At 34.8% G+C, this 16,156-nt stretch overlaps 1 protein-coding gene across 6 annotated transcripts in view; it reads left to right on the top strand.

Moving 5' to 3' along the window:
• U2SURP (U2 snRNP associated SURP domain containing) overlaps nucleotides 1–16,156 on the top strand; it is a 45,176-nt gene that overhangs the window by 20,055 nt on the left and 8,965 nt on the right. For all 6 annotated transcript variants that reach the window (XM_082767374.1, XM_082767373.1, XM_082767372.1 and 3 more), the window contains 11 exons: nucleotides 2,745–2,849; nucleotides 3,852–3,918; nucleotides 4,001–4,164; nucleotides 6,121–6,283; nucleotides 6,817–6,896; nucleotides 7,938–8,025; nucleotides 9,022–9,144; nucleotides 10,971–11,127; nucleotides 11,490–11,585; nucleotides 12,158–12,224; nucleotides 13,344–13,506. In XM_082767374.1, coding sequence (XP_082623500.1) covers nucleotides 2,745–2,849; nucleotides 3,852–3,918; nucleotides 4,001–4,164; nucleotides 6,121–6,283; nucleotides 6,817–6,896; nucleotides 7,938–8,025; nucleotides 9,022–9,144; nucleotides 10,971–11,127; nucleotides 11,490–11,585; nucleotides 12,158–12,224; nucleotides 13,344–13,506 — 1,273 coding nt within the window. The remainder of the gene's footprint in view (nucleotides 1–2,744; nucleotides 2,850–3,851; nucleotides 3,919–4,000; nucleotides 4,165–6,120; nucleotides 6,284–6,816; nucleotides 6,897–7,937; nucleotides 8,026–9,021; nucleotides 9,145–10,970; nucleotides 11,128–11,489; nucleotides 11,586–12,157; nucleotides 12,225–13,343; nucleotides 13,507–16,156) is intronic.

Below are 16,156 nucleotides of genomic sequence, written 5' to 3'. Positions count from 1 at the left end.
CTAGTCTAGGTATACTCTTGCTCAGTTAAGCTGAAACCTTTTCCCAAACACAGGAACACAACACTGTTTTAAAAGTAAATAAGCACAAAAGATTACCAAATTCTCTTTGACCTTGGCCTTGGTGAGCAACACCAGCTGAACTGTCTGCGGCAGCGGGGGACCAGGAAAACATCATGGGATGGATTGGGAAAGTATACAGTTTTTGACCAGCCATTGGTACGATCGGCTCCAATAAATGTGGTTTTATTATAACTAGAAAACTTTTTTTTTTTTTTTTTTGTTGGCCAACTTAAGCTAAATGACATTTTAAATGCAGTTAAAGCTATCATCTTTTTGTACAACACTGTTTTAATTGTCACAAAGTCTTTTTTTTGCGTGTGTGTGGGAGGGAAGGAATATTTGTAAAGCTAGTTACAGTAGTACATTAATGTGTTTGTCATTAAATGCACAAATGCATTTTGACTAGTAATTCTGATGAAATTTTAGGACTATTTTTTTCAATTTTTATTAAGTAGAGACATGAATGGTTAGTGAGACTGGGAGCAATCATAATTTGAAAAACATAGTAGTAGAGTACGTACTTGTAAAACTGTACAGTGCTTCCAAAGTAATTAGCTTTTGGAGAAAAATATGCTTCCATTTTATTTACTGGAGTGTTTTGAAAGCTTGTTGGTAAGAAAAGCTCATGTTAATTGAATTGTATTTGAAAATACATTGCATTAATTTTCCTTGGCTTCCTGATCACTTTTGAAGATGCTAGTGATAACTGTTAAGAGTCTTACACAGTGAATAACATGTAAAAATCCTGAAAAGCTTCAGTGGTATATTGCATTTAATTATTCTCCTTTAAAAACTGTTACTGAAAATTTCCAACATTGATGTCTTAGCACTTACTAAAAGGGAAATAGAGAAATGTTGCATATAAACAGTGAAGTTTTTTTTTTGTCTTCTGAGAAATTCACTTTCAGGTAGTAATGTCTTATATGCTTGACGTTATATGCATGTAACACCCTCTTTTCATCTACGGGGTGTACTGGATCTTTTTTTAATACATTTGAGGTCTTTCCAAAGCAGATGTTCTTGTCTAGCCAGAAGCTGCTCTAAAGTAACTTCATTGTACTGAATGAGAAAACAGTTGGATGAAATCCCGTTGCATGGTTCTACAGGAAGCCAGAATTGGTCATATTGAACTTGCCTTAAAATAAATAATATCTCAAAGTTGAAAGCTAATTGTAATTTTTCATATTCATGTTTTCAAATACAGTTCACGTAACAAAAACAGACTTGGTATTTAGACTTTCAGAACACTGTTTTAAAAAAAATGGTTGTGGAAGTATTGTGACGGTCCTCTTTACAATATTTTAAGGGATCATAAAAATCAAAAGGAGAGGAAATTTGAGCTGTAGGTAACATGTTTTGTATTTATGATATGAGAGGGAAATGTAGATTTAATGCTAGGTGGCATAAACCACAGTATTTGCCAAGTTTGCAGATGGATGGGTAGGTTTATTGCAATTAAGTTGCAACATTTTAAAGTTGATTTTTTTATTTTATTTTTTTTTAAATCTAGTTCATTATACCTGTGGCAGAAGTTTGAATGCTCATGGTAGAAAATAATCACCTAATTATGAAGAAGCGATAGAAAATTTTTCACCTTTTCAATGAAACAGTTTTTGAATTCTGATAATTAATTTGGTAAAAGAAAATTATAGTATGATACATTTCCAGAACCTGTATCAGTTTGTTACATTAAAAAAATAATCCAAAAATGTAAAAATCTGTATTTTTTTTGTTTGCATCACATTCAAAGGACACATACTGTGAAGTTTTTTTGTGTAGGTAATCTGTATTTGGAAAATTAGGATCTTGTTCTTGAGAAAAAAATACAAAAGATTGGAAACTGAAATTGCTATTTATAAAGCTTATATGACACTATATATGTAAGCTATTATTACACTTACAAATGGATCCATATTTTCAAATGCGACTTCAAAAAAGTGCATTTCAAATACACTTCTTGCCTGTCTCAGGATGTAGTGCTGAATGAAATGAATGCAGATTTTTATTTTTTGATTTGTGATTTGGTTCACTTGGGTGTATGAGGAAGGAAACATTGAGTGCTATGACGTGAAGTGATGGACAGTTTTATTCTATGTCACATAATTGAGTCTTGACCAAAACCAGGTTACCTAAATTTAATAAAACCACTGCCTTGTTTGGCATCAAGAAGGCTATTTACTTTTCCTTTTATACTTGACTAGTTTGAAAGCTGAATGCAGTTTCTATTGAACATTTAAAACTATTTGTGTTTAATTTTGAGCACAATATCGAGCCATTTGTACATCAGTAGAACTTCAGTTAACACTTCGGCCTTAGTTCTAGATAATTTAGATGAGAGGGCTGAGTTTTTAATAGTTAATTGCACTTTGGTGCTCAGTCGCCCATTTTTATGTGTAAGGACTATTGTGCTTCTAAGCATGAGGTGGTTGTAGGCTAAGCTGCGGAAATTCAGGAATGAGGTCTCCTGCTAAGTTACTACTCTACCACTTTTAGGCATGTTTTGATTTTAGAGTGCCCGTGTCTATGATGCAAGGCTATCATATGTTCCATGCTACCTTATCTTTTATACAGTTGTAACAATACAACAAAATAATCTCCTGCACAGTTATAGTATCTTAGATGGAGTGTAGTTTATATAGTGTTAGGTCTGAATCAATTTTTCTTTAACTGTGTTATTGTTGTAGGAATTTGCTCGCATTGATACATCGCATGATAGAGTTTGTTGTGCGGGAAGGGCCTATGTTTGAAGCCATGATCATGAACAGAGAAATCAACAATCCAATGTTCAGGTGCTTATTATATTGCTTCAGTTTGAAAAGTTAATTTTTGCTGTTGCTAATATTTTGCATTTTGGAATTGCTAATAGAAGTTGTTTTTCCTATGTCTCTTTGTGTGCAATTTTAAATTTAACAAATTGTACACAGCAGATGCTTATGCTGTTTGATATGAACAATACAATTCTATCCTAATTGTTAATACTGTTGTATAAAAAATATATATGTGAAATATAAATTTGTATACATATATAAAATACTTAATTCCTATTTTCTTGAGGGATTCCAAGTCATCAGTAGAGGCAGTAGCATATATTTAAAAACAAAACAACAACAAAACATACCTCAAAAGCAGGCAGAATAACTCAATGCGCAGTCATCTTTCTGGAGCCTAATTTCCTATGCAACTAGGATTAAACTTTGTTGTAGTGAAGCTGTCAGAATTTGCAGCTCTTGTCATGAATGGAATTTAAAAATTTCCAAATTTCTTGTGAAATGCAACCTGAAAAACTTTTTCAGGGAAGTAAATGACCTTCTAAAATAAATGACTTTCTAAAAATGTCTTATTGGTACTAAGGTTGAAGTGCTTCATTTTGATTTTATGTACAAATCAAGGAAATTACGCAGGTCCAAGTAAAACACCTTGCTGTTAAAAATTGGTTGTTTATTTCTGATCTCGTAAGAGTGTTCTGACATTTGAAAACTTCAAGTCACTTAATATTCAGTCTGAGTAACATAACTGTATAACTATGAGTTCCTGCACATCTAAACTTCTTATGAGACGTGCTTTGCCTCTGTGGAATTCTACACTTTGCAGATTGTACATGCATGTGTGCATGAGGCAATTACACTTGTTCTGTACAGCTGTGCTTTAGATGTATGTGGTTTTAGCTATCTTGAATTCACTCTATAGCCAAAGTGGAATTGTGGATAGAAGTTAGATATATTTGAATTTTCTTCAGTTAAATAACTTCTAAACTTCTAATACATCTTGTGTCTCTTTGTTCTCTGGTTTAGGTTTTTATTTGAAAACCAGACTCCAGCCCATGTGTATTATAGATGGAAGCTTTACTCAATTCTTCAGGCAAGTAGATTTTTTTATTGTCAATTTGTAACTTCGAGCTAATGAAATAAAAACAAACCTAAAAAACTCTTGCCTTTTATAGGGAGATGCTCCAACCAAGTGGAGGACAGAAGATTTCCGTATGTTCAAAAATGGATCATTTTGGAGGCCACCACCGTTAAATCCGTATTTACATGGGATGTCAGAAGAGCAAGAAACAGAGGCATTTGTGGAGGAACCAAACAAGAAGGGTGCACTTAAGGAAGAGTATGGATTTCTGTCAATTTGTAGTGTTTTTTTTTTTTTTTTAATGCTATTCTGCATTTTTATCCTGTTTTTGTTTTTTTTCTAGTTGTCATCCCTGAAATGTTACCATTCTTGCCATAATATTTATAGAATCATAAAATAGTTTGGGTTTGAAGAGACCTTAAAGACCATTTAGTTCTAACCCCCCTGCCAAGGGCAGGGACACCTCCCACCAGCCCAGGCTGCCCAAATCCCATCCAGGCCTTGGGCACTGCCAGGGATGGGGCAGCAACAGCTGCTCTGGGCAGCCTGGGCCAGGGCCTCACCACCCTCAGAGTAAAGAATTTCTTCCTAATGCCTAATCTAGGTATGTCCCTTCTCAGTTTACAGCTGTTACTCCTAGTCCCATCACTCCCTAACAGACAGTCCCTCCCCAGCTTTCCTGATGGCCCCCTTTAGGCACTGGCAGGCCGCTGTAAGGGCTCCCCGGAGCCTTCTCTTCTCCAGGCTGAACAACCCCAACTCCCTCAGCCTGGCTCCATAGCAGAGGGGCTGCAGCCTCTGAGCATCCTTGCTCCCCTGGACTGGCTCCAGAAGCTCCATGTCCTTGTGCTAGGGCCCAGAGCAGGGTCTCACAAGAGCAGAGCAGAGGGGGACAATCCCCTCCTCTGCACTGCTGGCCCTGCTGCTTTTGGTGCAGCCCAGGCTACGGGCGGCTTGCTGGGCTGCAAGCACATATTGCTGGCTCGTGTCCAGCTTCTTGTCAACCAACACCCCCAGGTGCTTCTCCTCAGGGCTGCTCTTGATCCATTCTCTGCCCAGCCTGAATTTGTGCTTGGGATTGCCCCAGCCCAGGTGCAGGACCTTGCAGTTGTCCTTGTTGAACCTCATCGTGTTTGGATGGACCCACCTCCCAAGCGTCTCAAGGTCCCTCTGGATGGCATCCCTTCCTTCCAGCAGGTTGACTGCATTGTGCAGCTTGGTGTCATCTGTGAATGACACCAATCAACACTCTCGAGCTCATTTTTTTATTTAATGCTTTTTTGATGATACAAAAATACACTCTGGATTTTGTTAGAATTGTATTCATTTGAACAATGGATCCTTTCTATGGAATTGGCATTAACCCTTTGAAAGGAATGGGGAGGATGAGAGCTTTCTTCATTTTCTGTTCCAATCTGTTAGTGAGGTTATGTCGCGCCTATCTCAGCATTATTAGAACTGAATGAAGCTGAACGGTTATTACAGTCTTAAATTTGTTGATACTGCTTATCAGAAATTAAAATGGGGAGCAGTTAGTAATTAGCAGGAAGAGACATGATCAGAGTTCTTTCCTGTGAATTGTAAGCATGGTGGGAATGCCTATGGTAGTGAAAATATATGCACTTTTAAAAAAAATTTTACTATCATTGTTTAAGTTGTGTTCATAACTTTTTTTTTGTTGTTTTTGTTCATTTTGTTGTAAATCTAAGATTATGGTTCTAGACACCTTAATACGTAATTTATCTTATTTTTGAAAAGGCTTAAATTTTTTTTTTTAAGAGGGATCTTTATACACGAAGTTCAGGGAAAACATGAAAGAACTGTTTCTTACCAGCTCTCTGCTGTAGAATTAGAGTAATTAGATTCAGAAATTACCTTACATTTATTCATTTTCATTTCATTTTAAAATAATTATATTTTTTGTTATAGTTTATCAATAATATTATGCTTCTGTATTAGCTCTTCCTCAGTTAGGTTTCCTTGATTTCTGTATGTAGTCAAGACTTAAGTGGAAATTTTTTTGTATTTTGTTTGTGATGTGCGTGTATTTTTGTGATGTGCTTGTGAATCATTGAAAAAAATTAGGAGCAGAATATAAAAATATTTTAAACTGCTTTGGTCCTGAAGATGGCAAAATCAAGAACATTATTTAATGGAAATTCTATTGAGTACTGTTCATTTTATATTGAAAGTATAAAAATCCTGCTATTTCAGACAAAGAGATAAATTGGAGGAAATTCTGCGTGGATTAACACCTCGGAAGAATGATATTGGTGATGCAATGGTTTTCTGTCTAAATAATGCAGAAGCTGCTGAAGAAATTGTAGACTGCATTACAGAATCATTGTCCATTCTGAAGACTCCACTTCCTAAGAAGGTGTGAAGATTTTGTATAATCATACTTCTGTTTTTGGGGAAGAGCTCAATTAGCTGTTTGTACATGTAATTTACAAGCATTATTTCATAAGTCTCAGGTAGTGTCGAACTTTTTACTTAAAACCTGTGCTTAAATGTAAGTGCATGTTTTTTTATTTCCCTGTGGGATTTTGCGATATATTTTCATTCTTGCTGGACGTGCTTGTAAGCAGTGTTCTACCTTGTTCTGACGTTGAAAAAAGTAGTCTGTGCAAACATTAAAAAACAAAACAAAAACAAACACACACACACAAAACACACAACAAAAAAAACGTGGAGTGCTGCAATCTGTCCATTGTAATATTATGCAATGAATATATTCCATCCTACAGTGTGGTTAGCAGTGCAGGTTATTAACCAACAGGGGGCTAACTTACATCTGGTTAGTTCTAACTTCATAGTTCTCAGTAGTTTAAACTGTCTTGTGTTAGATCTGGAAAAATGCATATATTTTCAGGATAAGTAAAAATCTAATTTATACGTTCTTGTTTGTAGATTGCAAGATTATATCTGGTGTCAGATGTGTTGTACAACTCTTCAGCTAAAGTTGCCAATGCTTCCTATTATAGAAAATTGTAAGTATAATATTTTAGGTGATTGGTTAAAAAAAGAATATAATTATAACATAGTAGTAGAGAAATTCACACTTGTCTCTGAAGATACTGTTAAAACATTCATATACGTTTTCATGCAAAGAGATAGAACCAAGATGTAGCACATCAGTGCATAAGATGCTTTGTAATACAAAGAAAGCTCTTTTATATACCTTATGCAAGTGACCACTTGCGTGGAACCTTACAGAGATGAGGATAGCATGTGTACGTCTCTTTATGGGAAGCTGTAAAGGATTTTCCAGATCTGATATTGCAAATCATCTATGCAAACTAGTACATTTTTGTAATAGAGGTTTAGTTTTAAGTGTTTTTTTTTTTTTTTTTTTTTTTTTTTTAACTCTTCACCAAGTCTGGAGACCTTACAAGGGGATTGAGTACTTTGTTTCTAAGGTGCTGAGCAGAATTTACTAAAAATGTACAAGGGAGAGAACCTCTGCTCTGTACAGATATTTGGCTGTGTCTGTTGCTTGGAGTCTCATTAATGTTATGATAGCACGATGGAGAATATTCAGCATGTTGCAAAACTGTAGTGATTGCAAATCATTTTTCTTGCTGCAGTGTGTCTTTGCTAGTTTATTTTTTGTATATTGAGGATACGCTCAAGAGAAGCAAGGCAGCTGTTACCTCACCTCACTGTGCTTTCACTGAGGGCCTTTCATTGAGAGAATAGAAACATAACTAAGAAATTTTAAAAATATAAACTGAACTCTTTGACAGTTCTTTGTACGTAAGGTTGTAAAACTCCTTTTATCCTCCAGTCTTTTCAGGCTGTATAAGGAGACTCCAGCAGATGTGAAGATCTCTCTTCACAGTTCTGTTGTTGTTGAAGGTGACTTAATATGTAGTAATTACTTGTTACCTTATAGTTAAGTTCATAGCTGCTGTAGGGAATGCAACTGTCTGCTTCTGAGTCCTGTATCCCAGGTAATTTCAAGAATTATGTATGTCCAGAAAAGATATATTACCAAGTTTAACTGAAGAAATGTATATGTTTAATTCTAGTTTTGAAACAAAATTATGTCAGATATTCTCTGATCTCAATGCTACTTACCGTACAATACAAGGCCATTTACAGTCTGAAAATTTCAAGGTATGTATTTTGTTGTTATTTACATGATGTATAAGTCAAATAAACAGATGTTCCTGCACAAGCTATTGAATATTAAAATAGGTGGTTTGAAACTCAGGCTTCCTAATTAAGCTTCGCTAATTTTCTGTTTCCTCTCTTGCAAAGATAGCCTTGAAGTTAACAGTGGTCTTTTAAAATTATTGAAGAAAAAGCATCTTTTGTATTTCACACTTACTTTCCTCCACAAGAGAAAGCATTATCAATGAAGCATTAGGAAGAAAATGAATGTGTAACAGATAAAATGTACCAGTAGATGTTAGTTGGGGAGTAGGGACCATATCTAGTACTTGTATTATACCAACAAGGCTTTCTAGCTTCCTAATTATTTTAGTACCTCCTATATTTTAGTTTGAAAAATATATTTTTGCTTCTTAGTGAGGAAATAAATGTCTGGACTTAACAGCATAAAATAGCTTTTTAACATTTTTGGTGATAAATAGAGTTGTTTTTTTGAGGTTTAATGAGCAGTCTGAGCATGTGTAGTTAGTAATTTTCCAGATAGCAGCATTCTTCTTTCTAGCGTTCTCATATACTTGGCCCTTCTTCTTCTGCTGGTGTAAAGACTCCTTTAAAACAGTAGATTTTTTTTTTTTTAGTTTAAATATGAAATTTGCAGTGTAGCTAGTTTTCCCATATTATAGGTTTTATACTGGTTCTCTTATCATCTTCACTCAGAACTATTAGGATAGGAACTGTGAGTAGCAAAAATGGATAATCAGTGTAATCTGAAGGAAAAGGGAAAATGAAATCCCAGTGATACTATAAGTGATTTATTTAAAGGGGAAAAAAAAAGTAGTTCCTGTGTACGTATACATTTTTACTTTACTACTCTTGTGCAACATGGTACATTGTAGTATACTTCAATATGGACCTTTTTAGGAGTAAATCTCGATGGTGTATTTCCAATCAGTTAAAATTTCTTAATTAAAGAGCACTTTTTTTTCCTATTACTTCTAGCAACGGGTGATGACATGCTTCAGAGCGTGGGAAGATTGGGCCATCTACCCAGAACCATTTTTGATCAAACTCCAGAATATCTTCTTGGGACTTGTAAATATCATGGAAGATAAAGAAACAGAGGTAAGCTTAGTAGTGATGCTTAGCAGGTAGTGAGAAAAAATGTCTAAGCGTAAAACAAAACTGGCAAGGAATAATTGGTATCTTTGTTTAGGTGATTAACGCTGCTCTTTGTAACAGCAGTTTATGGATTTTTATTTAACATGAGTCGTATTAGCATGCTTAGGTACATGTAGCACCACAATCCTTTTTTTTTTTTTAAACTCCAAATCCTTGCTTTTAAAGATAGGTATAATATTTTAAAGACAGGTGTAACATATTTTGAGATGCAAATACCATCTAATATGTTTATACACTCGCTGCTTGCAGATTAAGTGCTATGGTGCAGTTACATTGTGGAACCAATTCAGAGCAACGACTAGTGCAAAATTGTTGCGAGGACATTTGTTGTCGACGGAAGGAAGACACAGACGCTCAATATGAGTGATCAGTGAACTTCGATTTATTGGATAGCTCAGTTGTCTTTTATCTAATTCAATATAATTAGCTCATACATATTGCAAAAGCTAAGCTCATGATTGGTTAGTGCATTTCTCTATTTTATCAGCTAGTTTCTCACTCCCATCAACCGAAATAACACAGTTAATACTTTCCCAAACCACCAACAGATATCGTGTCCTTGTGCCTGATTAGCTTCCAGACGTTACGTACTTTCTCAGACTCTCATGAGCTGCGTTCGATACTTTCTTAGCTTGCGACCTCCAAGTTGCTCAACATTCACATGACCTACTTCACTTAACCATTCCTCCACACAAAATGACAGCCATTATCTATGTATTGGGAATACTCTGTAGTATCTGTGAATTCTGAGTTAGAATTTCAGGCATTAATTTTAGTTTCTGGGAGTTCTAAGTAACTTGGCATCTGGTTGAATGAACCATGCATTTCCTTTTTGTGTGAGTGTCACGCACATAGTTTAATAGAGCCATCTGATCTTTGTTAGTTTGGGAAAGCTGTGATTGATCATTTACACTGGTGGCATTCTACTTTCACCTGTGCATCCTATTACAGCAATAAGTTGCTAACCTAGTTAAGCTACACAGTTGCTCTCCTCTCTGCACATAAGGATTATTTTGAACAAGGTACTTAGGGAATTTTAGTTACTAATGTGTAAACCGTTAATATTTAAAAAACTGTTAATATTTGAAGCTCAATGGTTAAAATTTCTAGAATACTTTAGGCACTGGATGAATGTGTACTGATTTGTTTACAGTTATGTATAAATTTTATTTAAAGAGAAGAAACCAATAAATAGATGTATGTTTATCCTAAACTTTTTTTTTTAATTGTTTGTAAATGTGTCTTTCAGAATAACAGGTGAACTGCTGTAATTGGAAGGTTAGGTTATTTCCCTTAGCAGTGGGGCCAAGAGAATGCACATATGATGGACAGTGCCTAGCATGTTAGAAATAATACGTAGACATGCTTTTCGTTGACATGTGTTCTTGCTAAATACTTAGTATTTTTGGCAGTTGTTCAAATTACTGGTTTTCAGGGAATCTTTCTTATGTAGTAAGTATAATTTATCTTTATTGGCTCATTGCAAGTGAACCTCTTTGGAATACAAGACATTGCAAAGATATTTGAATAGATATTGCAAAGCTTCTAGTGCGTTGTGGACGAATGCTAGATTCTTGCTTATAGTTTTGTGTAGGAAGATGCTGTCATTTTCCTCTGCAATAAGCAATTGTACTTGGTATGAGAAAGTCAAGGGCTTTTTTGAGTGTTCCAGGTCATTTTAAAGCTACTCCTTAAAAAAAAAAAAAAAAACTATAAAGAAAAACAAGTTAAATTTATTCTTGAAAGAATTCAATATTACTTGCTTTCAGGAGGTGCCAGACGATCTTGATGGTGCTCCCATTGAGGAAGAGCTTGATGGTGCCCCATTAGAAGATGTGGATGGAATTCCTATTGATGCTGCTCCTATTGACGATCTGGATGGAGTCCCAATTAAATCGCTGGATGACGATCTGGACGGAGTACCCTGTATGAAACATTCCAACCTCACTTGCAATTTGAATCTTCAATTTTTCATTATAGTTTTTAAAAACAAGTAGTTTTTACAAGAGCAGCCAAGAATATGCCATGTAGCTTAGTATCTCATAAATTTCAACTTAACCTAGGAAGAATTTCTTTTAGATTGTACTTGATTTGGGAGACACAGCAGATCTCTTTTGATGTTATATAGATAGGTGCACATCAGCTTCCAAATCCGAATTTCTTTTCTTTGCATTTAATGAAATGGTACAATATACTTCAGTATTTACATTGGACTGTTGTGTTAGGATTTTTCAGTTTGAACTTTTGAAGAGCTTTGGAAATGATTTTTCTGGGTCTTTATTCAACAGTGGATACGGCTGAAGATTCGAAAAAGAATGAGCCTATATTTAAAGTTGCTCCTTCGAAGTGGGAAGCAGTGGATGAATCAGAATTGGAAGCTCAAGGTTAGTTTTCAAAGCATCTGTTAAAATAAAAGCCTTTCCTAAGTAAACTGAAAGTTTAGTGTCACTTACCTATTTAACTATTATTTTCAAAGGGTATATTTAAAAACGTTCATATGATTTCTAAAGTAATACAGCAGAGTTTTCTATTGTGATTTTTTTTGGTTGTGTCTTCAGTGAAGGAAATGGTGTATTATGTTTCTGTTTTACTTCAGTAACCTACCTACCTTTAAAACTAATTTTCAATTCATTAATGATAAGTATTGGAAGAATCTGGGTATTCTGGCAGTCTTTTCCAAATATTTCTGTGAAAGATAAGGTTTTACAAACTAACAAATACTTGGCTGCTTCTGAAAGGTTTACTGAAACATAATAGGCAGTGTGAGTGAATATCTCTGTATAGAGTAAATATTCTGATAAAATGCAACTTGAATATTTATGAAACAAAGTCTGTATTAAGTAGTAGATACTGTAAATTTTTATCATACTGTAAATTTCATCATATCTAGAGATACTGATTTTTAGAAAAAAGCAATAGATTTTTATTGTTGAAATTATCTTATTTTGTCTTCTAGCTGTGACTACTTCGAAGTGGGAGCTTTTTGACCAACATGAAGAATCTGAGGAGGAGGAAATTCAAAAGTAAATATTTGGAATTTTTTCTTTCAGTCTAGATGTCTGGCATCTAGCTTTAAAGAAATGTCTGTAACTGAAACCAGTGGTGCAACATAACATTTTAAACACATACTTGCATTAGTGTTGTATCTTGCTAGCACATTATTTATCACATTATTTACTTGGTGTCTTAAAATTGAGAGCACTTAAATAATTTTTCATTCTGAAGAAAAAGTATTCATTTTCTACCTCTGAGGTTGAGTGTCTTGAAACTTCCTATAAATTTTGTATGTATTGCAAGAACAGAGCAAAAATGAAAATTTCCAAGTAGGAAAATAAGAAAATGGAGAGAATCAGAGTTTTAGTGCAGGATGCTTTTAGCCTCTATAAACATTAAAGTGGTGGAGTTGTTAACTATAATCTTTAAAATGATGCTGATTTGATAACTTATGTTAAATAGTAAAAACTAGGGTAGTATTTTACAGTTAGGAAATATGGAATGTCAAATTTGTATGCAAATAACTAAAACTCTGCCTTTCTTTGTTATCACAAGAACAAGTAATGTTCTGTTGTCTGTGTTTGGACACTATTAGGCTCCATGCCTTGTGTTGTTTTTGAGCACTCTTACTTTGTTCTTTAGGCAATTTGAAAGCATCTATTATTAATACTGAAAACATCTTAAGAGTGTTAAATGTTGTGCTGCAGCTCTCTAGTGGCCAATCTGGTAATATCATTTTGCATATGTGCCACGTTTCTGGTTTGCCTCTAAAAAGAAAATGTAGTTAATTTTGTTCTTTTGTAGCATTAATTAAAGTAATTAGAGATTTTGTTGAGGTAGTGAGCTTGTTTTGTAGCTACGATTTCCATCTGGATTTGCTGACTCTAAATTTCAAGAATCCTTTTGTCATCTGTTTATACCAAAAATATAAATTATCTGAGTAATAAAAACTAATGATTTAATTAAATGAAAATACTAAGATACCTACCTCACAGATCAAGATATTTCATAATTGCACACTTTGATGTACTCATATTTAGTAGGTTTCAAAACTAGTAACTAAACATAGAAATGAAACAGTAGAGATGGTAAATTTTGTAACAGATTGTCCTAGAGAATTAACTGGTGTGTATTGGTTTTCTTTCAAGTCCAGAAGAAGAAAGTGAAGATGAGGAAGACACTCAGAGCTCTAAGTCAGAAGAGCAACACATGTATTCAAATCCTATTAAAGAAGAGATGCCTGAATCTAAGTCATCAGTCAAATACTCAGAAATGAGTGAAGAGAAGCGTGCCAAACTCCGAGAGATTGAGGTCAGCATGTGGTACATTTTGTGTCAATCTTCTGTAGTTTTCCAATTTCCTCTGCCCCCAAGTTCAATACATACTACAGGGAATTATTTTGAAATATTTAAATATATTTAAATGTTATAGCTCTCCTGTAAAGGGTTATTTAGTCTGGTATATTTTTATAAAGGTGCCCCTGTTTACAGCCTTGCCTTGCTTATGCTCACTTAAAAAATAATAACAGGAAAAAAATGAAAGATTGAGTCGGGATACTGCAGGTTGATAATTAGTTTTTGTTGTCTTTTCTCCCCAGTATCTTTTTTAGTACCACTGGCAGTGTTAGCTTCTTTGGGTTCCTCTATGCTTCCCTTCTCTTGGCAGTGACTTGGGAGTGATTTTTGGATTTGACCTTAGCCCTTCACCTTTCTTGTTCTCTCTGTTGCATTGAAGTCCTGGCATCTGTATCTTAATGCATTTAAAAGTTGCTCTTTTCACTATGTCAGTGAGCAAACAAAGAAGCAGGCACAACTAATCCAGGTGTCTTGGAATAGGGGCACTTCAGATGACTTCAGATAAAGACTTGAATCCACTGTATAGAGCTTAGTTTTTTAAAATCTGTTCTCCAAGCCTAAGTGTTAGAATGGATGTTAAGGATGGTGCACAGATTCTTATGCTTCCAAGCTTCTTGTCGAGTGAGCAGCTTCCTAGAACTTGAATTTAGCACGAGCTTTGTTTAACAGTGAAGCTAGATTTTTTTCATGTCATACAGTGCCATGCAAATCCAGTTTAAAACCACATGCTAATTCTTGTTTTTTTTTTTTTTTTTTTTTTTTATTCGGCATTAAAACCCATAATACATTTATACTGAACTTTTTTGTACCTTCTGTTTAGTGCGTTAAAATATTAGCAAACTGCTAAGCGGCTGTTGCAGTTGGAGCATCTCCAAGTGACAAATTACAATTTTGAAGTTGGAATTGTAAATGCCTACCTATTTGTGCTATAACGTACTTGTTAGTTAAAATGGGACATCAGCAAACTTCTGTAATACTCTTTCAAGATATACAAGCAATGGTATTGTAAAACATCACACCCTTTTTTCTCCCAAATATGTTACCACTTAATAATTCAAATTCTCAGAAATAACAGATTTTAACTAAGCACTTACATGCCTCTTGCTTTGCATAGTGATTTGAAAATTCTTGGTACATAGCCATTTGAGGTGAGTAGGTTCTGAGTTCTTTGAGTAAAGCTAAATGAAACTTATTTCTCGCTTAACTCATGGTGGCAGTAGTTTTTGTAGAAAATTTGTGATGTTAGACTTACGAAAGTACAAATGAAACTAGTTTCCATTGTGCTGTGGTAATGATGGTAGCAATCATGGAAAAGGGCTCGCTTCAGATTGGGCATCTTTTATATATGTTATCCTAGCAATTGGTGAGGTAGGTTATGAAGTGGTTTACTTCAACCATTGCCAATTTTACACTGCAGGGGATGCATTTATGTGTGTATCCCCTGGCTGTAACAGATTTAAATAGAAAACATCTTGAGTTTTTCAAATGTATGTTGCCATCTATATTATTTGTGGTAAGTAAATTACCGTATTGGTTTCAGACTTTTGGAATCACCAGAACAGGAATGTAATCCTTAATTTTCAGAACGTTCCAGACACTATGTAGAAGTACTTATTTTCAAATTTCTGCTCAGATATGTCATTGATAGATGAGTGCTCACTGTATGTGCTACTTTAAATTGCTCATACTCAAAACTTCTTGGTTCATTTAACAGTGAATGTTAGATGGCATAACTTAAAATACCATTGAAGATTTTTGTCAAAGTCTAATTCTCTAGAATTTTACACAGTGGCTACTGGGAAAGCTGAAGCTTGTTTTTTTTTTTGTTTTTTTTTTTTTTAACACATTTTTAGGATATTTATGCCATGCAAGCAACCATTCTTCCCCTTGGCGCAGTTAGTCAATTACATTTGTCAGTTGGAGGGGGAAGTAGAGTAATAAAGGAACTTACCAAGCATTGCCCCTGTCTACATGTAGCAGAGACTGGTGCTGCCAGAGGAGGCAGGTTACTTAACCCTTTGCTTCTTCTCCTACTCGTAACTGTTAACCTTGCTGAAATGTAAGTTATTTCCAGAGCTTAGCAAGAGGACAGGCTTTCTTATAATACTGAAGAACAGTGATTTCTTAAATGTGGTTGTATTTTATTTTTGTTAGTTTTTAAGTTTGTAAAGATTGTTGCTCTGCTTTTTGGTGTAACTCAGATTTAAGGGTGGTCTTTAAAGTGCTTTGCATCTGCCTCCCTCTCTCTGGAACTTTTTTTTTTTTAAAGTATATTCTTGTCTGTAAAGCGAACTCAGTGATGCAAAGAAAAATGGGGATTTTTATATTGCCTAATAGTTCATTAAGCTTATTTCCTCTCAGCATACAAAAACTCTCAGACGAAATGAAGCAGCATTGTCTTTCTTGCACCTTTCTTTAAGGTACTTCACCTCTGTCTCCAATTTACAGGAAGACTTTGAGCTCCGAAGTCCATGACCGTCTCCTGTGAAGTGTCAGAGGCACCTTTCTAAAAATCTGCTTCAAGAATTGTTTTGAGTTTAGCTTGCATTCTCTCATGCTTTAGAGCTACACCAGGTGCTTTTGGCATGCTTAAATGATGCAAATTT

The sequence above is a fragment of the Aythya marila genome (genome assembly GCF_965140915.1).
Source record: "Aythya marila genome assembly, chromosome: 9".
NCBI lineage: Eukaryota > Metazoa > Chordata > Aves > Anseriformes > Anatidae > Aythya > Aythya marila.
Note: the sequence above shows the minus strand (reverse complement) of the source record. Positions and strands in the feature narration are given on the sequence as shown.